The sequence below is a fragment of the Peromyscus californicus genome, unplaced genomic scaffold, assembly GCF_007827085.1.
Source record: "Peromyscus californicus insignis strain IS unplaced genomic scaffold, ASM782708v3 Scaffold_8__1_contigs__length_139910024, whole genome shotgun sequence".
Lineage (NCBI taxonomy): Eukaryota > Metazoa > Chordata > Mammalia > Rodentia > Cricetidae > Peromyscus > Peromyscus californicus.
This window is the reverse complement of record NW_026294606.1, coordinates 75902009-75926625: the sequence shown is the minus strand read 5'-3', so window position 1 is coordinate 75926625 and position 24617 is coordinate 75902009. Positions and strand designations below refer to the sequence as shown.

Here is a 24617-nt window from a genome sequence, read left to right as displayed (position 1 = left end):
ATCATTATAGCTAATATACACTAGAAATCATCTCAATAAATGTTATTTGATGGAAAACGATGTGCCGTGATTATCATTGAGGTCATTCTTCAGCTATGACCATCAGACACCTGGACTTCAGTCTGCATCACACTGGACTGAATGGCAGGAGAGAAAAGCCTCCTATCTAAGCCTCAGCAATCAGACAGGAAGAAGAACTAAAGAGCATTCAAATTGGGGGAAAAACAGTAAAAGTATTAGTTGCAGGTGGCGTTGGGAAAAACAGATACCACAAATTTTATACAAAAAACAACAACAACAACAAAAAAAACCCAACTATTAAGGTAACCGATTTCATTTGCAGAATACAGAATGAACATACAGAAATCAGTAGTGTTGCTATTGGCCAATAACAAACTACCTGAATCAGAAATCAAGAAGGCAATCCCATTTTGTATTTGCTATAAGAAATAACCAGGAAAACCTTAATGAAAAAACTAATGAAAGAAACTAAAGTGAACTCAAAATTAGTCAGAATTGACAGAAACAACCAATGCATGCTAATAAAGAACTATGTATCAGATCAGTCAATAAACTAAACATTAAGCACCAAGGAGATAAAAATCCACACTCACTTTTTGATTTCTCTGAGCAGCATCCGGATGAGGACGTTCTGAAGGGGTTCAACCATTAACTTCCTCCACATATCCAATGCTAGCTGCCAGGAAAAATAGAAATCAGCAAGGCTGAATTAGGTAGTTTTTCCCTTAACAGTCATTCTAGAATTTTTTAAACAGAAATACCCATCAACAGACATATTATTGATATTTTAAAGTACAAGTAAAAACTGAAGAAAAACTAACTTCTCATTAAAGTAGTAGTCATCACATCAGAATTAGATTAAAACATATTATTATTGTGTGTATGCATATGTGCTTGCATATTATTTTTATTATTAATATTGTTAGTGTGTGTTTGTGTATGACATGTGTGGGCCTGTGTGCCATGATGCACACAGGAGGTCAGCACAAGCTTCTGGAGTTGATTCTTTCCACCACTAGATAGGCTCCAGGGATCAAACCCAGCTTGTCAGCTTTACACGGTCAGGAGGCAAGTACTTTACCCACAGAGCCATCTTATCTCCTCTATGGCTTAACAGTCACAGAAAATCTTACTAAAATAGCTCTTCTATAAACTCCTTATTGATGGTTAAATTTATATATATATATATATATATATATATATATATATATATATATACATACACACATATACATACACACTATAAAAAGATGGGTTAACCCCTGTAACTCACACACAGGTGGAAGGGGAGAGCTAACATCACAAAGTTGTCCTCTGGCCTCTATCATGCCATGGGGCAGATACACATGGACATCATGCATATATACACACAATAATAAATTTAAACTAAAAAGCAAATTTATGTTTGCAGTCACTTAGAGCATTTCTTACCTCCCCTATTTCCATAAGTGGTTCATTCATATCTACTCCACCATAGCCGTATTGTAAATCGGCTTCCGTCAATTTATTTTTTTTAATATACTGGGTATTGAGATACCTGAAAAATCAAACACAAGTACACGGGATGTAAAGTCGAAATCAGTTAGAAAAATAACTTACAAATCTAGAATAGTAATCTTTTTCTTTTTTTTTTTTCCCCGAGACAGGGTTTCTCTGTGTAGCTTTGAGCCTTTCCTGGAACTCACTTGGTAGTCCAGGCTGGCCTCGAACTCACAGAGATTCACCTGGTTCTGCCTCCCAAGTGCTGGAATGAAAGGCGTGCACCACCACCGCCCGGCTTAGAATAGTAATCTTAGGGTCATAAGTTAGAGACTAATTCAGTGATAACTCCAAAAGAAATGATATACAAGTTAGAAATAAATGAAAACTAATTATTAGCCCTGGACTTTCTATAAGGGTTACTACACCACCAAGGGTCCACTTAGCAGTTTCAGGCAGCAGAAATGAAAACAAAAAGCATTTCTCCTGTATGACTACCAACCCTGGGTTTAAGCCTCAGTACTGGAGAAAGAAAATATGCTTTTGCCTTATTTCTCATTTCTCTTTTCTTTTCATTAATTTATTACAGATGGCCTGGGGGCGGGGAATATATATACCACAAAAAATGCTCATTTCTCTTTTCATTTATTTATTGGTTTTTCAAGGCAGGGCTTCCCTGTGTGGCCTTGGCTGTCCTAGAACTCCATCTGTAAACCAGGTTGGCCTCAAACTCAAGAGATCCACCTGCTCCTGCTTCCGGAGTGCTGGGATTAAAGGCTTGCACCACACCCGGCCCTTCAAATTGTATTTCTAACGATGCCTTTCAGCTAAGGAAAGGATTGAGAGACGGGAATAAAAGATATCAAAAGGCCAATCTACAGCCTGCAATGTCCTGTAGCTAGGATAATAACATCTGGCCTCTCTCATTCAGGTCTCACACCTTTCAGGTCTGCCTTGATCCCTTCTGAATTAACTTTACCTTCCCACATCAAATAAAATCATATTTTACTAGTTATACAGTACTTGCTACTACATATATAATCCTTTTCTCTTATTGATAAATCTTTTTTGTATTCTCAGTTCTCTGGAATATAAGGGTGGAGAAGGACCTTTTCTTACATCAATCAAAAAATAGCAGCAGGCAAATATCAAGTTCTGAAAAAAAAAATCCTCTTTAATGTATTTTAAAAGAATGGTAACAGTCTGAACAACAGGGCCATAAACAGTTAACACTAGAACACTAATTTCGACAGGCAGCCTAAGCCAGATTGTAAAAGCCATGAATGACAGATTAGCAATTAATTGCTAAAGTCAGTGTAAGCGTACACATCTACAGCCAGGTGGTGGTAGTGTACACCTTTAGTCTCAGCACTCAGGAAGCAGGGGCAGGCGGATCTCTGAGTTCGAGGCCAGTCTGGTGGTCTACAGAGTGAGTTCCAGGACAGCCAGGGCTGTTACACAGAGAAACCCTGTCTCTGTGTAACATAAATAAAAATGAATGAATGAATAAATGAATGAATGAATGAATGAATGAACAAATAAATAAATAAGAAAGTGCACATCTGTAACCACAGCACTTGGGAGATTGGTGATGGAGGATCACCAAGTTCAAGGCCAGGCAGATAGCAAGACCCTGTTTCAAAACAATAATAATTTTAAAGTGGATTATTTAAATAATGTTATATAATTTTTAAATAATTATGTACCTGGCGAGGCTAAAACAATAAAGAAGCTTGTGTCCAAAGAATTCCAGATCAGCCTGGTGAACACAGTGAGACAGATTCCCATCTTAAAACAAAAACTCTTTACATATATTACATTATACATTTTCTTACCAACTCTGACTTGAAACAAGGAATGGCCTAGACAACATGACCAGTCTACCACCCAAGAAAAACACTATTTATGTGTTTTCATCTAATTATTGTCAACTATTAATGGTGTCATTTATTTATGTTAATTATTTATGTGTCTGTGAAAAGATCTCATTACTACTCATAACCGTTAGTTATATGATACCAATAATACAGAGGGCAATTAACTGATTCTCATAGCCATCAGCTCTATGATTGTGTTATAGACAGTGGAAAGTTAATGATTTTAGACAGTAATCAAGGACACTTTTAATAAGATAACATAAACCAGGCATGGTGGCATACACCTACCATCCTAGTGCTTGGGAGGTAATCAACTACAAACTGAGTTCAAGGTCAACCTGGGCTCATAAGACCTTGTCTCAAAAATTAAAAAAAAAAATGCATGTAGAAAGACTACAATATAGTAAAATGAATGAGCTCTGAAGTCTGACTGATAAGGGGTTTAATTAAATTCTGCCTCAATTACCAACTGGCTGATCTCAAAGTTACTACCAACCTCATACGGTTTTCCATGTGCAGGTGCTCATAACTAGCACTAGCATAATAGTATTAATTTAAATAGTACTAAATTATCAATCCATCTTGATGAATAAGACAACAAAGCAAACTACACCCAAGGAAATAAGGAGAAAAGCAGCTCTTCACCAAACCACTACACTAAAAGCCCATGCATATACATGCACAACGTACTCAACTCTTCAAAATCCAACAATACTACAATTCAGCTAGGGATTACCTTAATAAAGTCTCATGATGTCTAATGTACAGGACAAAGTGTTTCATAGAAGTTAACACCACAATAAACCTGCACTTCAGCCAGGCGGTGGTGGCACACACCTTTAATACCAGCACTCTGGAGGCGGATCTCTGTGAGTTCAAGGCCAGCCTGGTCTACAAAGTGAGTTCCAGGAAAGGCGCAAAACTACAGAGAAATTCTGTCTCGAAAAACCTAAAAAAAAAAAAAAAAAAACTACCAAAAAAAACAAACAAACAAAAACCCTGTACTTCATAGTAACTGATTTTTTAAATTATGTTTTTGCTCTTCTAAAAGCCACTGTGACATTGGGAAGCCCAGTTTCTACACTGGCAGCTTAGGTTAACTAGACTATACTTCTGTTGACCCAGCAAGACAAAGGAGTACCAACAAGTCAGGAGAACCGAGAGCTGTTTTGGCAATATGGTAGGTACTGCCAGAGCAGGGGAGATTATGCCTGGAGAGCTACCTCAAGGGTTCAGCTTCTCCACAGTGGATACTGAAACTTGGGCCCATCTGTGGCCCACACCACAAAACACAGGACAAAATTATCACTGCATCCATCTCAGGCCATGATCATTCTAAGAGTGGACTCTCTAGATCCAAGAATAAGAGAAAAATGTACTTCAAGTCAGTTTGGTATTTATTTACTATCTCTCAATAAATGTAGTTGTTTTAGAATGGTAATGTATACCCTGTGCCATTATATGTTGGAAGTATAGGATCTGTTTTTTTTAATTTTGATTTTATAGAGGATTACAATTAAGGAATTGCATGAATCTCAGTTGAGACTTTGAACATGGGACTTTTAAACGTGGGACTTTTAAACATTGTTGAGACCGTGATAGACAATGGGGACTTTTGAGGTTGGCCTAAATACATTTTGCATTATGGTATTACAAGCTTATGGGGGCCAGAGAGTGGAATACGGTAGTTTGAATGTAATTTGCCCCCATAATCTCATAGGGAGTGGCATTATTAGGAGGTGTGGCATTGTTGAAATAGGTGTGGTCTTGTTGGAGGAAGTGTGTGTCACTGTGGAGGTGGGCTTTGAGGTCTCATATATGTTCAAGATACTGCCTAGTGTCTCAGACCACTTCCTGTTGCCTGCAAGATGTACAATTCTCAGCTACTTCTCCAGCACCATGTCTGCCCACACTCCACCACACTCCCAGTTGCCATGCTCCCTGCCATGATGATAATGGACTAAACCTCTAATACTGTAAGCCACCACCTCAATTAAATGTTTTCCTTCATAAGAGATGCTATTGTCATGGTGTCTTTTCATGGCAATAGAAACCCTAACTAAGACAATAAACAAATGTCTGTTTTACTCAGCAATAGTTATGGACAGACATATTCAAATGTGGACTACTTACACAAGGATCCCTAAGATTATAGTGCTTAGTTATGGCACAGCTACATTAGCTTATGAATGTACAAACTTTGATGTAGAAACAATCAATGACATTCCTTGGAATTTAAGTTCTGTCATTATGCAATAGACAATTGTTCTTATTTCTACTGTCTAAGAGACTGAATCAAATAGGAGCAGCACAGAGAACCATGGAAATACAAGACCTAAGCTGGAGATGATGCAGAAAAGAGGAAAATTTAGAAAGGGGAATATAAGAAGAACGTGTCAGAATTAGTCATCCAGAGAAGGAGTGCGGCCAGATGGAGCAGTGGGGAAAGACAGGAAGAAAGGAGCAGGGAGCAGGGAGCACGACTATGGCAAAATCAACATGCCCAGAGGACCTTGAAGAAAACTGCCAAGTACTTACCAGTGGCCTCAAAGCCTGAAATGCACCTTAGTCTTACAGAAATGTATGCAGGACTGTGGCTTAGGTTTACCCCACTAAGCTTCATCCAACCTGAGCTTTTACACCCATCTCTGTTGGAATTTAACACATATTCCAGACAGTCTGAAGAAACAGAGCTACAACGTTTATTTCTTTTCTTTTCCACAGGGTTAACTGCCTACATATCTGCCTGTCTCAGATACACACCTTGCTCTGACTGTGGACCTATTAACAAAGTCCCTATCAGTAATCCATATTCCAATGAGAAATAATATAAATTACTCTTTCATAATTAAACCCATTAGTATAATTTACACTAATTAAAAATAAATTACTGGGGTAGAGAGACAGCCCAGTGGTTAAGAGCACTGGCTGCTCTTCCAGTCCTAATACCTACAACCAAACAGATCTGATGCCCTTCTGGCTCCAGGACACCAGGCATGCAAATGCTGCAGAGATACACAGGGAAACCCACACACACATAAAACAGGACTGAATTAGGAACGCAGGCAGCACCGCTAAGTGGCCAAGATTCTGCAGCACTCACCTATATAAGCAGTCCATGTAGTCGGCACCCTTGCTGTACTCTTCCCAGTACCTATGATACATAACAAGCACTTGTTCTTCGGACTCCAGAACTCTCTAGACAGAAAAAACAGTTTTGCTTTCAAAGTACTAATCATTTTTGTTACAATGAAATTATAAAATATGGAATCAAGCTCCTAAAGATAACATAAATCAAGCATTATCACCCGTATTTATAAATTATATTTTGACTACATTTAGTACAAATGAAACTGGGGGGAAAAATGGGAGCCTTAGAATAGAAAGTGACTATCCAAAGATTTCTCCAAAATAAAAAGACAAATGATCATAGCTAGATTTTCTCTCTAAGATAGAGAAAATGGGCTGAGATTGTAGCTCAGTGGTAGCATGCCCACCTAGCATGAGCAAAGCCCTGTGTTCAATTTGTAGCACCACAAAAATAAAACAGAAAACAATTCTATTAGACTCATGAATTTCTGCATAAAAGTTACTTTAGAAACTGTTTTTGAGACAGGACCTCTTGCAGTTTAGATTGGCCTGTAACTGTAATAACGTTCCCCTAAGCCGGGGTTACAGGTGTGCAATGGCACAACCAGTGTGTACCCTGCTGGGGGTCAAAGCTGGTTTCCTGTTAGATAAGCAGTCCACCAACTGAGTAAGCCAGTCTTCAACGCCTCTTTAAGATCACGTGACTTAGGAGGCTTGGCTGATTCAGAACACTCTTGGTAGCCTAGGATTACCTTGTACTCACAACAACCTTTCTAGCTCAGCCTCCCCAGTGATGGGATTACAGGCTTGAGCCATAAACAGCTTCGATCCTAATTCTCAAAAGACTTGTGCTGGGCATGGTGACATGCATCTATAATCCAGAGCTCTGTGATTTCCAGGCTAACCAAGGCTATGGAGTGAGACCCTGTCTCTCAAAAGAAACAAAGCAAACAAAGAAGCAAACAAAAGCCCCACATATTCTCAACAGTCCATTTCTATCGTCCCAGTACTTGGGAGACAAGGCTGGTCAGGAAGGAGTTCAAGACCAAACAGCTTGGACTACTCGGCAGTTTGAGGCCATCTTGGATAACATGATACCTCGTCTCAAAACAAAACAAGGGTTGGGGATTTAGCTCAGTAGTAGAGCGTTTGCCTAGCAAGCGCAAGGCCCTGGGTTCAGTCCTCAGCTCCAGAAAATAAAAACAAACAAAAAACAACCAGAGTCTAACTTAATAAATTTCAACATTAATAAATATCTTACATGGTTATGAACTATGTATAACCAAGTTCACTAGCTTATGATAGTCAAACTTTGGTCCAATATAACATATTACACACTGAAACAATCTTAAAGTACTTGCTCTCAAAAGTACTGCCATGAGCTGACAGATGCACACTCAAACAACAAACAGTACATGCAATAGACAAACATGCATTAAATGCAGTATATTTCCTCCACGTGTCTTAAGGGAAATATTAATTGTTCAGCTCTCTCGGTCAACAGGGTATCTATTCCTTGTCAAGACAGAAGCTGTATTGTTTGACCATTAAGTGAGATCTGATGGCTGCCCCCAACTACTAATTAAGGAAAAGGACAAGATTCCAGCTTAGGCTGTAAATTTCTCTCCTCCAGTTCCAATGGTCTGCAGAGACCATGTAGGGGATACAGAAGTTCATTTCAATGAGATTATGTAGCAGGTATAAACCCCAAGGACCCAAACGGATTTCCACTGTGAACCAAATAACACTGTTTAATTTCTAGAGCTTAAATACAACTAGGAAGACACTGTTTAAGAAATTTAGCCGGGCGGTGGTGGCGCTCGCCTTTAATCCCAGCACTCGGGAGGCAGAGCCAGGCGGATCTCTGTGAGTTCAAGGCCAGCATGGGCTACAAAGTGAGTTCCAGGATAGGCTCCAAAACTACACAGAGAAACCCTGTCTGGGGAAAAAAAAAAAAAAAAAAAAAAAAAAAGGAAATTTAGGTCAGCTGGGCAGTGGTGGGGCACACCTTTAATCCCAGCACTCAAGAGTCAGAGGCAGGCTATAAGTTCAAAGCCAGCTTGGTCTACAGAGTGAATTTGAGGACTACACAGAGAAATCTCATTTTGAAAAATCAAAAAAAAAAAAGAAAAGAAAAAGAAAGAAAAAGAAATTTAGGTCTGGCTAATTTCATGTGTGTTCTTTTAAATTTGCATCTTTTTTAATAATAAAGTTTAAAATTAAAAAAAAAAAATCCAAAGCCCCGAATTTGATGCCTATTTTCCTCTGGAAGTCAGTGAGCTAGTTAAATAACTGCAGCTGTAAGCAGATGCATATCCCAACTATACTATCCCTTACCTTGTGCAAATGCCGAACGTGATTTTCCAAAAAAACCTTTGTTTCCGCATAAAGTCTTTCTCCAAGTGGTTCAGGATAGGCCACACATAAAGCATAGATATCTCTAGATAGCTTATTAAGGTTCTCATAGTCAAAACATGAGACTTAGGTTTGGCATCAAAAAAGGAAACATCAAGCTGGGGGTTGTGGTAACCTGTAACCTTGAACTTCTTTCTGAATCTACCTCACTAGTGCTGGGAATATAGGTTGTATACCATCAAGACCAAAGATGCAAAAAGAAACTGAAAATATAGGGCTATTTAGGGTGGAATCATGCTTTTATACTTTAAATACAAAGAACAGGAAAACACAGGAACATAGAATGGGCTAGAGAGACATTTGCTGCTGTCAGAGGACCAGAGCTCAGTTCCTAGCACCCACATAATAGCTCACAACTGTCTATTAACTCCAGCTCCAGACAGGCTTTTCTGGGCATGTCACATGTTATGTGCAACAAATACACAGGCAAAGTAATATCACCTATACACTCATATTACCTGTGGTATAATAGCCTTATAAACTAAATGACCTGATTAAGAGAACACAGTAGGGGAACAGAAGAGACGGCTCAGCTGTTCCGAGAATGTACTGCTCCAGCAGAGACTCAAAGTGCAGCTCCAGCACTCACTCTGGGCAGCTAGCTCATAACTGCTTTAAACTCCAGGGATTCAATGCTTTGGCCTCAGAAAGCAACCACACATTGTGTGCAAAATCCACACACATATACATAATAATAATGTTGGAACTATTTACCATCAACAACTTCAAACTTTATCCAATATTATAAAGAAAGCAGTGATGTGAATACCTATCAGCTAAGAATTTAAACTTTCTCTATAGAAAATTGAAAATGGTTTGGTAAAGGGGACAGGAATCAGGGTACTGATTGGGAAAGCACTTCAAAACATGCTGAGCCTCTGAAAATAGCTTGCAGTCCCTCTAATTTTCAACTCTAAATACTTTTATTTATTTAAATCAGGGTCTTACTATGTAGCCCTGGCTGGCCTAGAGCTTGATTTGTGACCAGGCAGGCCTGCATTTGCTTCTAGAGAACAGGACGAAAGGTGTGAGGCACAATGTCCAGACCCCCGCCCCCACAAAAAAATTTAAATCAAAGTAGACAACTTGAAAAATGAAAACTGAGAATTGACTCCTGGTCTCCATAGGATGCACACACCTGTACATACACATGTATTTTATATATATATGAGCACACATGAAAATATGATAAAATGAAGTAATAGTTACTTAAGGAGTAATTTTCCAGGGAAGTATTCTATTTCAAAACTACTTATAAGCCAATCAGCTAGTCTGTAAAATACAGAACAATTTCTATTTTGTCCTTTAGATTCCTGGCCCCAAATAATTTAAAATGTTTCACAGAAAATTATTTAAGAGATGAATTCAGCAGAATCCATATAATAATGTAGATATACTGAGCTGCAAAAGAAACTGGATATTAAAATTTTTGCCATTAAGTCTATGCTCTAATTATCACTGTGACCCTGGCAAGTTACTCTGCCTCTGAGATCAGATTCCTTGTGTTGCATAAAGACAGTAATTAGGGTTGGAGAGATGGCTCAGTGGACCTGAATTTAATTCCCAGGACCCACATAGTAGCTCATAACCATCCGTAACTCCTGTTCCAAGTGATCTGATGCTCTCTTCTGGCCTATGTTAAAGATTTTATGTTTATTGTCTATAGTTTGGTTTGTTTGCTACATCCCCAAAGACCAGACTAGTGCCAGACACACACACTCAGGATTTGTGCTCGGGATTTGTTGAATGGAAGGTTGCCACAAAATTAACATAAATATATCCTAAAACAGTTAGGCTTAAGACTCTAAACCTGTTTTCATTTAACAAGCTTTGATTTAGTGTTTCTTGTGGCTTCTATTATAGGATACGAGAAGCGGTCGTTCCACGTTGCTCTCTCAACATATTCCAACATAACAACAGCTTTGATTGTAGTTAGGAGTTTGTTCCATGTCTCATCAAAATCCACTACTCTTGGTTTTAAAGACATTGTGCAAGTTTAGTGTTGAAACCTGTTAAATAAAAACAACAATCGTGTTAGCATGAATCCTACAACAGTGGTTATGTTTTTAAAATAGCACTTAATTTGGGCTTGGGAGGTGGTTCAGAGGTTAAGATCACATACTACTCTTGGAAAGACTAGAGCTGGATTCCCAGCACCCATGACAGCTCACACTGCCTGCTACTCCAGTTCCAGGGGGACCCCATGCCTCTGGCATCCACAGGCACCTGCACATACTCACATACACATAATGAAAAATAATAAAAATATTTAAAGTACCACATAATTGAATCGCATGATATGTAAAAGGAGTAGGAATATAAATGAACTCAGGAACACAATCAACATTAGCTACCACTGTTTCATAACCAAATTGTTTATGAACAGTAAACAGTGGTTTAGCTTCATTTAGTATGTTGCAGAAAAAAATTAGGTAAACAAGACCAACTCTCAGCATAAAAAATATGCAAAGACATTGACCACAAATCCTGTTGTCTGTATCCTTCATCTGGAGAAAGATTTATATACAGGGAATATAAAATATCAAAAAGTGAAAGGGTTTATTTTCCTAGAACACACATTTTAGAAAAAGATTATCTACACTTATATAAACAAGCAGGAGCAGCTGGAGAGAAGGCTCAGCAGTTAAGAGCTCTGCCTCCTCTTGCATAGAACCCTGGTTTCCAGTACCCACATGGCTGTTCACAACCATATGTAACTCCAATTCAAAGGGATGTGACACCTTCTCGTATCCATGGGCAGCAAGCATACATATATCCAAGCAAACATATAATAAAAAATTTAAAGATTAAAAAAATAAGCATGGAAGAGTTTTAGAGTAGAATGCAAAGTTCACATGAACTTTTACGATTTTGAAATGTCAAGTTTGCTCAACAGAAAGTTTGAACCTCCTCAGGTTCTCAGGTTTTGTATAGCAAAACTATTGGAAGAAGTATGGCTTCAGCATATGGGATCAAGTGGGGCTAGAAGATGCTCTATGTCTGGCAGACAGACTGCATTTATGAGTTACTTGCAATGTTACAGAAAATTGGCAGAAGCTAAATCTTAAACAGAGAAGCAAAAAAAAAAAAAAAAAAAAAAAAGCCAGTATAGTATACAACACACCAGTAATCCCAGGACCCAGGAATCAATGCTCACAGGTTGTTCTGACCTCCACATGTGTGCCCTTACACACACACACACACACACACACACACAAACACACACACACCCCTTGAGAAAGCGAGCTGAGCACAAGCATCCCTAGTTCTCAGCTTGACTGGATACAATGTGACAGCTTGCCTTAAGGCCCTGCCACCACCACGACTTCCCAACCATGATGGACTGTGTCATGGAACTGTGAGCCAAATAAACACTTGCTCCCTTACAGTACTTTTGTGAGGGCATTTTATTATAGCAACAAGAACAGTAACTAAGACAACATCCTAGCCAACTACAATGCTCCCAGTATTTTCTGAACCCCTCTATTCTAGTGTCATGTACAAATGCTGTAGCCTCCAGCTCTCAGCAGAAACACTTGGTGAATCTGTACAGCACTTGTAGAAGTCCCACACTAGCCTAACTCTGCGCTCCTCTTCTGTTTTTCTGAAGCAGGATCTCATTCTGTAGCCCAAGCTAGACTCAAGCTCACATTGCCTCAGTCCGTTTGTTGGGATTACAAACAAACTACCACATTCCTTTAATCCTACCAATAAACCAAGTAGATCATATTGCTCTTGCCACTTGCTAGATAAGAAAGAGTCATAGGAAGATTGAGAAACATCAGGTGGCATCAGGAGCCAATACCTAGATCAGGTACTTTCTTTCAGCTCTTTCCCCTTTTTAGAGAATACCTACCTTCCCAACTCACCATTCTAGGTTCTGTGGATGTATTGTAAAAACTCAAGCTCTGAGCTGGGGCCAACAAAATGCTTGCCTACCATGATTAAGGTATCAAAATGATGATGATGATGACGAAAATAGATGAGTCCAAAATTTTAACATTAGAATTTCAGATCTTGGGGGATGGAGAGAGTTAGTAGTTTGGAATGCACACTGTTTTTGAAGAGGACTCAAGTTCAGCTCTCCTCACCCATGTTCAGCTTACAACCACCTATCTAGTTCTGGGGGATTCAAGGCACTCTTCTAGACCCTGTGAGCAGCAGCACTCAGATGTTCACACTCCTAAACTCATAATCGTTATGTTCTTCTTTTTGAAAAGAATCTCAGCTCTTGCTCTAATCAAAGATAAAATAACCTCAGCAAAAAGCTGACCAACTCACTCCTGGACCTGGTCATTGCCTGACACGTCCCACTATAGGAAGCACAGTTCAGACTCGTTTACAACCTGATACTCCAAGCTTCCGTGAAAAGGCCCTAGATAAGGCACTTTACAGCTTCCTCTGGCAGGAGCTCTCTCTTGACACAGTAATCCAGTCACCACTTCTTAGAGGTCATTTGACTGACTCACTAACCTAGCTCATAAACCCTGCCTTTATCCTTCCCGATTACCTAAAATGCTCTTTTTTTAACACTCTCCTCCACACACATTCACCTGACTCCTATGAAATACAGCCTGGATCCATGTCCAACTGCTTTCAAGAAACTCTGGGTCCATACTCACATTCCAGTGTCCTACTTTCTTCTTATCACCTTTCTTTTAACCTCCTGTTTAAGCCATATGAAAATGCTTTTAATAAAATTTCCACCATAAAAACAATAAAACTTTCTTGGTAAGGGAGATATATGCCAGGCATGTAAATTATTCTTAATATGTAGTTTTAACGGCTGCAGTCTGCATTTATGTCTACAGAATCAGACTGATGCCTCCCTGCTGAGACTAAGCTGAGAATGGGTAGACATGATACAGTGATAATCCATGCTTGGAGGGGAAACAGTTCTAGAAGCAAAGGGAAAAGAACCACCAGCGGTTTTCACCAACCTAGTGAAACACCAAACATTAAACCAATACAGAACGTGCAAAAATAATCTGTTAGACTGTTTATCCTCTAAACACCTCAAAGAAAACCTTCTTAAACTGCTTCATTTTCTCCAAATCCTTTAAATAACTTACTCATGGAAAACTTACACAAGGATGGGGAGACAGGGCAAAGAAACAGACCAGAATCAGAACCACAAAACTATTTCCCACCTCCTAGACTACTGAAAAGCTCATATAAATATGGCTTGTGTACTTTCCTAGTGTGTAAAAGGCCGTGGGTTCAACCTCCAAAGATATACCATCATGTATCACTTAACAGGAATATACTCCAAAATATTTTAGACTATTCCATAGTGTGAATATCATAAGGCATACTCACACAAACTAAGAAGGCTATGATGTCACGGGGCAATATAATCTCCACGGGACCACCATTGCATATCAATCCATCACTGGCTGAAACACAGTTTAAGTACATGTCTGTGTGAATTCTCCATTCTTGTTCTTTAATAGGGACCACAATACACTTCTCATTTTCAATCAGATTGTGTCCCACTGAATGCCTGCAAAAATTCAATTTTTAGCTTTCTTCTGAATTTCATTCTCCATTTGATGAAGTGATTTGTTTGTTTGTTTTAACACATATAACCCAAGGCCACATGAGCACCAGGGGCCCTAAAAAACCCTCCAGAACCAGACGTGGTGGCACATGCCTGTATGTAATCCCAGTATTTGAGGCTGAGACAATATAGACAGTTTAGGCTATACAATGAGTTTCAAGCCAGCTTTAGTTACAGTGTGAGATCCATCTTAAAAAATAAAATCATGGGCTCCAAATATTTCCAAACTATTAAGTTTGGTGTGATAGCATATGCCTGGGACATATCTATAACCACAGCACTGAGGAAGGTGAAAAGGAGCATTGTGAGTTCTAAGCCAGCCTTGGTCACATAGCATGGCCCTCAAAAAAAAAAAAAGAAAGAAGCTACAAAGATATTTAATTGCTAAAAAAAAGTGTCAACCCTAATCATAACATGAAAATTTTATATTACATTTGATAACACTTCTATACCAAATTTCCATTTACAGCACTATTTAAATATACATGATGAATTAACAATATACAAAAGTAGATCACTGGGGCTGGAGAGATGGCTCAGTGGTTAAGAGCACTGACTGTTCTTCCAGAGGTCCTGAGTTCAACTCCCAGCAACTACATGGTGGCTCTCAACCATCTCTGGCACTTATAATAAATAGCTAAATTAAAAAAAAAAAAAAGGCCGGGCGGTGGTGGCGCACGCCTTTAATCCCAGCACTCGGGAGGCAGAGGCAGGCGGATCTCTGTGAGTTTGAGGCCAGCCTGGTCTCCAAAGCGAGTTCCAGGAAAAGCGCAAAGCTACACAGAGAAACCCTGTCTTGAAAAAAAAAAAAAAAAGTATAAATTAGGGGTTGAGGATTTAGCTCAGCGGTAGAGCACTTGCCTAGCAAGCGCAAGGCCCTGGGTTCGGTCCTCAGCTCTGAAAAATAAAATACAAAAAAAAAAAAAAAAAAGTAGATCACAGCCAGGTGTTGGTGGCGCACGCCTTTAATGCCAGCACTTAGGAGGTAGAGGTAGGTGGATCTCTGAGTTCAAGGCCAGCCTGGTCTACGAGTGAGTTCCAGAATAGCCATAGCTACACAGAGAAACTGTCTTGAAAAAACAAAAAATGCTAAAAACCACTGAATTAGTAAAGTATAATTCAATAAAGCTTTCATACATTAAGTGGATTATGCAAGTCTTACCAACCATGTTTGCACCATTTACTAGGGTTAGGTGGGGAAAGAGTCCATTAGAACATCACATAGCAGATAGTTCTGAAAGGTGTCTCCCTTGTCCTCCCATGTTCTAGTTAGTGGTTGAGAACACTTGCTCTCACGGTTTCAGTTCTCAGAACCCACACAGCAATTTACAACAGCCATTGCTCCAGTTTCAGGGAATCTACCACCCTCTTCTGGCCTCTGTGGGTACCAGGAATACACACAGTACACATGCATACATGCAGGCAAAATACTCATGCATATAACATATAAATAAATCTTTAAAAACAAAACTTCCTGCTAGAGCTCCTAGTATGCCTGTAATTCCAGCATCAGAGGCTAATAAGGATGGTAAGTTTGACTGTAGCCTGGGCTACAAAATGAGGCTCTCCCTCACAAAAAATCAAAGGAGGAAGGTGCTCCTTACAGAAATGGTTTATCATTTGCTGCTCTTCCAGGACCTGAGTTCAGTTCCCAGTGCCCAGGCCAGGCAGCTCACAACCACCTAAAATTTCAGCTCCAGGGCATCTGATGCCCCCACAGGAACCTACACAAACATACACATACCACCCCCAACACACACATCTACACATAACTAAAAGTGATAAAAATATAGAATGGAAACAGACAAGCTCAGCAGTTACTGGCTGCTCTTTAATAGCTGTGAGTTCAATTCCCAGAACCCACTTAGGGCTACAACCACCTGTAAATTGAGTTCCAGGGGATCCAACACCTTCTGGCCTCTGCATGCACATAGTACACAGACTTATTGAGGCAAAACATTCATACACATAAAATAAATCTTTTTTAAAATTAAAAATAATAGTGCTAGGTGTAGTGGCACACTCCTTTAAGCTCAACACCTGAGAGATGGAGGCAGGCAGATCTCCATGAGTTCCATGACAGCCAGAGCTACATAGTAAGCCCGTCTTGGAAAACAAACAAACAAAACAAAAACCAGAAAATAAATACTAATAATAATATTAATGACTCCTGAAACTTTTCAATAAAAATAATAAAGAATAAAAGCAATCTAACATAGCAAGTTATAAAAAGAAATCTGACGAGCTAAGGATGTAGTTCTGTAGTAGAGTACTTCTCTACCAAGCCCGAGGTCCTTGGTGCCATCCTCAGTCATGCACACGCACGCGTGCGTGCACACACACACTTTCCTACCAGAGGGACACTGAGCAGTTTAACCATTACAGAACCATTAATAATAGTAACAACCTTATCAACTATATTTCAGAAACTGTTACTATGTGTGTGTGTATATGTATATATGTATGTATATGTGTATATATATATACATACACACATATGTATATATACACACATATATAATATTTCTTAATTATATATATTACCTCTTAATTCCTCATATAAGTGTTATGTGGATACTATTATTCTTTCCATTTTAAAGGATAAAAATTCTGGCTGGCCAGTCTGTCTGCAATCTCGGCACTTGGAAAGAATTTTAGACCATCCTTAGTTACAGTGTGAGTTTGAAGACAGCCATGAGACCATGTCGTCAAACACCATCAGAAATAATTATTCTGAGCCCCACACTCTCCATACTCAAGAGTTCTTTCTCACTTTTCCTTAAAAAAAAGAAAAGAAAGAAAGAAAGAACCTACATGTGCTATGCAAAAAAAAAAAAAAAAAGTAATACTAATAAGTAAAAATAACAGACAGGCTTGGCTGGGCATTTATTCTCAGTGGTAAAGCACTGGTCTGGCATAGGCAAGGCCTGTTGAACTCAATCCAAGACTGTTTAATAAATAGAGACTAGCATTTACACAGAATCAGCAGACAGAATTTGGACCTACATCTAACTGGCTTCCACAAAGCCCTCACTTGTTCCCAGCCCTCTCCACTTATGGAACTGTAAATGGTGGTGCACACCTGAAATCTTAGCTCTTGGGAGCAGAGGGAGGAGGACTGCCAGGAGTTCGAGGTCAGACTGGTCACACAGTGAATTCCAGACAGGGCTCTAGAGTAAAACCCATCTTTTCACTCAGAACGAGACAGAGGATCCCTCTCTCTGTAGGCCAACAGGAAGAATCTCAGTCTGGCCAAGAAAGGGTCTATGAAATGTCAAAGGAAGAAAAACAGATCTCGGGCTGGTGAGATGGGTCAGGGATAAGGTTGCTTTCTCCAAGCCCAACAACCTGAGTTCAATGCCTAGATTGCCACACGGTGGAAAGAAGTGACTCAAGTTGTCCTCTCACTTCTACAAAGGTAGTCTGACACTTACTTATGCACACACATGCAATGCACATAAATAATTGCAATTGTTAAAAAAAAAAAAAGAAAAGAAAAGGAGGGGTTGGGGATTTAGCTCAGTGGTAGAGGCAAGCAAGGTCCTGGGTTCGGTTCTCAGCTGGGCTTGGGGGTGGAGAAAAGGAAAAGTATTAGTCTCAGAAATGAGCTAAGTGGGGACTGTATAAGTATACTCTCAACAGGCTGCCAGTCCCACTGCTGGCTGCTCCCACATTTTCTCCACTTCACAGCATAAAAATAATACAAAAGCAGTATTTACAAGTACACACCAAATGTATTGTTCAAAGAAGAGGTGGTGTTTTCTGCAACCTTATTTTCTATCCACACATTCATCTTTAAAAAGACAAACACTGTACGGGCATGGTGGAACATGTCTTTATCCAAAGACTCAGTGGGAAGAGGCAGGCAGATCTCTGAGTTTGATGCGAGTCTGGTCTGCGTAGTGAGTTTCAGGACAGTCAGGGTTACACAGGGAAACCCTGTCTCAAAAAAACAAGCATCAATCTCAGCAGTGGTAATTGCCCTAAAACTTTAAGACTCATAATATTCTAATATCCCAATTAAAAGCTAAATATAAGGTAGTGACATCAGATGTATCTAATGCTTATATTCTTTCTTTGAGTTAAGGTCTTATGTAGCTCAGGCCCTTGAACTTAGATCTGGTCTCCCCAGTGCTGGGATTACAGACAGGCTTGCTCAGCAGTGTTAGGGATCCAACCCAGGTCTTCATGAACACTAGGCAAATATGCTACCATCCACATCTCCAGCCTGGTTGTTTCAAACTCTTAGATACAGTAACACAAGACTTATGCTAACTTCTGCAATTTAACATAATATATTACTAAGATTTAAATCTATGAAGATCACTCCGACCAGGTCATTTGACTAATAAAAATGAATTCAAGCCCAGGTGTGGTGGCACACATCCTTTAATCCTAGAACTAGGCAGGCTGAGGTAGGTAGATCCTTAAGAGTTCCAGGCCAGCCGGGCGGTGGTGGCGCACGCCTTTAATCCCAGCACTCGGGAGGCAGAGGCAGGCGGATCTCTGTGAGTTCGAGGCCAGCCTGGTCTACATCGCGAGATCCAGGAAAGGCGCAAAGCTACACAGAGAAACCCTGTCTCGAAAAACCAAAAAAAAAAAAAAAAAGAGTTCCAGGCCATCAGGTCTACATGGTGAGAGCTTGCCTGGAAAAAAAAAAGAAAGAAAGAAAAGAAAAAGAAAGGAAGGAAGGAAGGAGGGAAGGGGAAAAAAAAACTCAAAAAACAATCAGCCAGCCAGGCAGTAGTGGCACAAGCCTTTAATCCCAGCACTCGGGAGGCAGAGGCAGGTGGATCTCTGAGAGTTTCAGGCCAGCCTGGGCTAAGAGAGTGAGTTCCAGGACAGGCTCCAAACAGAGAGCTCTTACACAGAGAGACTGTCTCAAAAAACCAAACCAAAACAAAACAAAACAAAAAAACCAATCAGCCATACACACCTCAAACAGCAGTCACCTGCTATCACCTAATTCCCTTTCTTTTTCTGACACTGGTGATTGAACAGGCCTAGTAGGTGTACCACTGAATCAATTCCCAACTTCCAACATTCCAAATTTCTGCTTTTATCTTTCCTTGCTTTTGTCCAGTACTAGGGATTGAACCCAGGGCCTTAGGCATGCTAAACAACCACTTTAGCAATGACCTATATCCTGGCCCATTTTTACTATTTATTTAATAGGATTTTTCAAGACAGGGTTTCTCTGTGTAGCCCTGGCTGTCCTGGAACTTGCTCTATAGACCAGGCTGGCCTCAAATTTACAGAGATCCACCTGCCTCTGCCTCCAGAGTGCTGGGATTAAAGGCTCTTGCCAACATCACCTGGATTTTTATTTTAAACAGAGTCTGTTAAATTCAAACTGACCTTGAACTTATTCTGTACCCTGGCAGGTCCTGAACCTGTCCTCCTACTTCACTCCCAGAGGCTGGAAGGAATCAAAGGCCTGAGCCCCACCCCCACCCCCAGGCCTGGCATTTTCCTCATTTTTACCTTACCAGTTTTAAGTCTTTCTGATACTAAGCTCCAGGGGCTGATCCTGTGGTGGACTTACTGTATAGCAGGTAGTTAGTGTATGTAAAGAAAATGTTCCTTTTAATCGATACCAAACATTTTCTGGCACATCTAAAGAAATAGCAGACAAGGTAGAAAAGTACAAGTTTCTTGTAAATAAAGCAATGTTCTCCAAAGAACACACATCTGAGCCAGCAACACGACTACACTAGTAATCCCTGTGCTTCTGGAAAGGGGCTGATGCAGGAAACACCCAAGAAGAAAGTCCAGCCCGAGCTACAAAGCACATGTGGCCGGCCTGGGTTAACTAAGCACACGCCTCCTCCCAGAATTCCCATCTCTAAGTCAAACACTCAACAGCAGCAAAGAGCAGGTCAGAAAACGGTGCCATTGCCTGCAGTTTTCTCCATTTCCTCCTAGGCTTCCTTTGGGTATCCTTAACCTAGTTGTAACTTTTAAAGTACTATTTAATTCTCCGAAAAATACAAAGTGTCAGAGTAAGGTGTGCTACCATTTTTGCAAAGAATATATACACACCTTCTTAAAGACACAAAAATATATCTTTGGAAACATGTAAGAAAGTTAAAGTTGTTTGCTCCAGGGGAAACAGAGGGAGACAAGAGGGTTTCAATTCTGTGCCCTACTGAACCTTTCCAATTTTGAATCTAAGTATTATTTTTATTAAATGGACCACCAGTTAAAGACTAATGAAACTCTCTACCCATCTTTCTCCACTTTTCATGAAGGCAGAGCTCTTTCTTCTTTTTCACCATCCCAGTTGCCAGGTCCACAGCTTGTGCTCGAAAAACATCCTCAAATCAATGAACCAAATGTATGACTCCTTAACTTCCGCGCTGAATTTCATACTTGTATAACACTTGAACTGAGTCAACTCAAGACATCCAATCCAACTTTATCCTATATAAACTCAAGTTTCCTCACCTTTTCCCCATCCCTGTACATGGTACCATCATCCTCCAGTTGAGCTCTAAAACCCAAGAGACCCTTTCTCCACCAACTTCACTCTTGTCCAAGCTATAATAACATGTTCAACAAGTATCTTCAACATAGCTGGAAACCTTGTTACTTGTCTTTTAATGTTCCAAGGCCACAACTCTGACCCCGGGTGGGGGTGTCTTCTGATATCTACTCTCCAATCTATAGATGTAAATCAGATGATTATTCCTTGGCTTTCAAATTCCAAAACCTACAATGTTTTAAAAACCAAACCCTGGCCCCTGGCTTCGGCTCAACCTCTCTTACAGGGTCTACCTTCCTCGAGCTGCTTCCAGTGGGCTGGACTCTAGTTCCACTCTACCATGGGGCTTTTCCATTTGTATTTCTTCCAGAAAGTTTCTTCAGAACTTCCAAAGACCTGTTCTTTCTGGCTTTTTCAAGTATGTCAAAGGTCACCTGTGACAGGCCTTTCCTAACCACAGAATCTGAAACAACTCCCAATCACTACAATTCCTTATTTCCTTCAGAGCACCATTCTATTTATCTACTATGTCTCTCCATCTCGGGCAGAACTGAAGCCTGAAAGAAAGCAGAATTCAGAGCCATATCCCTAACTCCTGTAACACTGCTTAGCACAGGAACCAGATCCTCCTAAGGGAAAACTAACTTTAAAAAGGTTCATACACTTACGGCTCAATTACTAAGGATGAAGGATGAAAAGATATAGATAAGCAATCTTATACATTAACATATTGATAAAATACAGAAAAACTAAAGAAAGCAGGGCCTGGTGGCACACATCTGTAATCCCAGCACCTGCTGAGGTAGGACCCCCAGAATGTGAGGTCAGCTGAGCTACACAGTGAGTTCCAGACCAGTCAGGGCTATACAACAAGACCCTCAAAAGAGAACTGGGTGCGATGCTACATGCTTTTAATCCCAGCACTGGGGAGGCAGAGGCAGGTGAGGCTACTCTGGTCTACATAGTGAGTCCCATACAGCCAGAGCTGCACTATAGAGAGACCCTGTATCAAAAAAACAAAATAAACAAGCAAACAAAAAACAACCCCTCCTCTCAAAACAGAAAACAGTCCCACAATTCATAAATAGCATGGGGGAGAGAGGAAAGTAAAAAAAAAAACAAAAATACTGTGCACTACTGTTAAATTCATCTGTGACTCTTTGGGAAGGGACTTCCACATACTGAATATGGACAAAAAAAAGCCAAAGTTTAGCTAATTAGATCACTTTTATGGCTGGGCGTTAGTGGCACACGCCTTTAATCCCAGCACATCTATGGGAGTTCAAGGCCAGCCTGGTTCACATACAGAGCGAGATACAGGACAGGCACCAAAACTACACAGAAAAATCCTGTCTCAAAAAAAAACCAAACCAAAAAAAAATCACTTTTATATCATGGAATGATACATGAGATAAAAAAAGAGAATAAAGTGATCTCCCATATTGTGTGTGAATGTGGGTTTGAGGTAAAGTTCTAGGGCAAGGATCTTTTCCATTGAAGTAGGTAAAATACACACACACTTTTTTTCTTTTTCTTTTCTTTTCTTTTTTTTTTTTTTTTGCAGAAGGCAGTGCTGGAATTAAACCCAGGGCTTCTTGCCTGCAAGGCAAGTGTGGAAGCACTGAGCTACTGCTCCAACTTAGTAGTTTACATCTTATCTTCAAATTGAAACTTGGAGGGTACTGCCATCCAGCCAGTAATAGTAACCAAGGAGGACGGGGGTAACATAATAACAATAGAAATTCAAAGATGTTCTACTTGCATGCACGTAATGGTAGGAAAGGGTCTAGACTCTAGTATGTAAACAAGTGCTGCAGTGAGTCTAAGGCTCTTATTTCACCAGCCCATAAGTGTTGAGGCAGGAGGTGTAGCATGCACGTACAATACTCCTCCCCAAAGCTATCAATCTTCACTGTCTGCAGAAACAAAAGTGAAATACTCGTGGCTAGGATGTATGAGATTGATGCCACCCTCTTCAACAGAGACTTTGGTCTCCGCGCGCGCACGTAAATAAGCCTGAGAGCACACTCTTCACCTTCCCTCCTTAGGAGGAAAATGAGGCCGAGGGAGGGGCGGCCGGCAGCAGATCGGGGAGGCCCGGGATCCGGTCCAGGGGTTGCCTGGCTTAAGGGTCAGCAGTCTGGGGAGCCGAGGTCACTCACAGGACACCATCTTGCCGGGCCTCCAGCTCCCAGCCCGCTCCCCTCCGCCAGGTCGCCCCTAACTCCGTTCCTCCGCCCCATCCCCGCCACCCATTCGCCGGGAAGGGAAGTTTCCCTGCGCCCGCAGCCCGGCTCCCCAGCTTCTAGCGGGGTTACCTTCTGCGGAAGCAAGGAGAGGACGGGGGCCCGGGGAGGGAGGCAACCCGCAGGCGTGAAGGACGAAGCCCCCGGCTCTGAGGGTGGGCGGCGGCGGCTGTCAGCTCGCGTTCCCCGGCTCACAGCGCTGCCATTACTGTGCGCCGAGGCCGCCTCCCCGGCCGGCCACCGCCACCACCCCGGAGCCACGGGGGTGCCCGGAGCAAGGCGCTGCCACTCACCTGCTGCCGAGGGAGCCGTACAGACAAGGCCGCTGCCGCGGGTCGGGATAGAGCCAGGGGAGGAGGACGGGCAGGTGGCGGGCTCGGGGAGCCAGTCGTCCTCCAGGACTCCGGGCTTTGCCCGACACACGCCCTCCGCTCTGCTCTCTCAGCCTCTTGCACTCACACACCCGCAGGATGCAATGGTCCAGTCCAGGTTACGGCAAGCCCAGGGAGCCACGCTTCGAGAATCGCGAAGCCCTTGTAATCAATTGTCAAAGTAATTCATCGCCCAGCACACTTGTCAATGAGGCAATCGCAGTTCCCTGAGCTCAAGGGATGCAGTGCCCACCAAATTTGGGGGATGTTGATATCCAAATCACAATGGGGGCGTGAAGTTCTCTTTGTTTTATTTGTATGTGATTTTTGTATGTGATTTTGTGTTTTTGAGACTGGGTCTGGCTAAGTGACTCTTGCAGGCCCGGCACTCCTTTTACAGCCTGAGCTGGCACTGAACTAGCAATCTTCCTGTCTCAGCCTCCCCATTAAGCCACCACTCCCGGCTCTTGTTTTTACCTTCAAACAAAGTCAAAGACCTAAATATCTCTTTGCAAGAGTGATGGCTCAACTCCCCCTTTGAAATACAGTGTAGGGGGTGGGGGAGGGGGAGAAGAGGGTGAACCTCACCTTTGTTATTAATTGCCTTTCCCATAGCGAAGATGTCAGTGGCTGGGGATGTGGAAGAGTTATCTCCATTTCTACCTTTGAATAAACTTTTTCTTTCCAACCTCTTCCAATCTGTGCCACTTCTTTAAAGTTCATTTAAAATCCTACCCTTGCCAGGCGTGGTAGCACATGCCTTTAATTCCAGCACTCAGGAGGCAGATCTCCGAGTTTGAGGCCAGCCTGGTCTACAGAGTGAGATCCAGGACAGGCACCAAAACTACATGAAGAAACCTTGTCTCAAAACAAACAAACAAACTTGGGAGCTAGGTATTGGGGTAAATTCTGAAAGATCAGAGAAACAGAACAAGCCACAGCCACCTCACCTCGCCAACTTCTCATCCGATCCTGTTTCCTCAGACTGGAAGCCTCTGAGTCCTCAACCCAGAATGGATGTCAGCTGAACAGCTGCTAAAAAGCCTCTAGTTCCTGGTCCTCATGCCTTATATA

General features: G+C 41.1%; 1 protein-coding gene across 3 annotated transcripts in view; it reads right to left on the bottom strand.

Moving 5' to 3' along the window:
* Cul2 (cullin 2) overlaps positions 1 to 23625 on the bottom strand; it is a 41390-nt gene extending 17765 nt beyond the window's left edge. Inside the window, exons 1-7 of one of the 3 annotated variants that reach the window (XM_052729525.1) lie at positions 23245 to 23405; positions 14202 to 14278; positions 10751 to 10891; positions 8805 to 8907; positions 6481 to 6575; positions 1453 to 1558; positions 615 to 697 (exon numbers count right to left, since the gene is read on the bottom strand). In XM_052729525.1, coding sequence (XP_052585485.1) covers positions 615 to 697; positions 1453 to 1558; positions 6481 to 6575; positions 8805 to 8907; positions 10751 to 10869 — 506 coding nt within the window. In that variant the 5' untranslated portion in view covers positions 10870 to 10891; positions 14202 to 14278; positions 23245 to 23405. Of the gene's footprint in view, positions 1 to 614; positions 698 to 1452; positions 1559 to 6480; positions 6576 to 8804; positions 8908 to 10750; positions 10892 to 14201; positions 14279 to 23244; positions 23406 to 23465 lie in introns of those variants that run through there. The other 2 variants (XM_052729524.1, XM_052729523.1) reach the window with 2 other exon arrangements.
* Between the last annotated feature and the right edge of the window lie 992 nt (positions 23626 to 24617).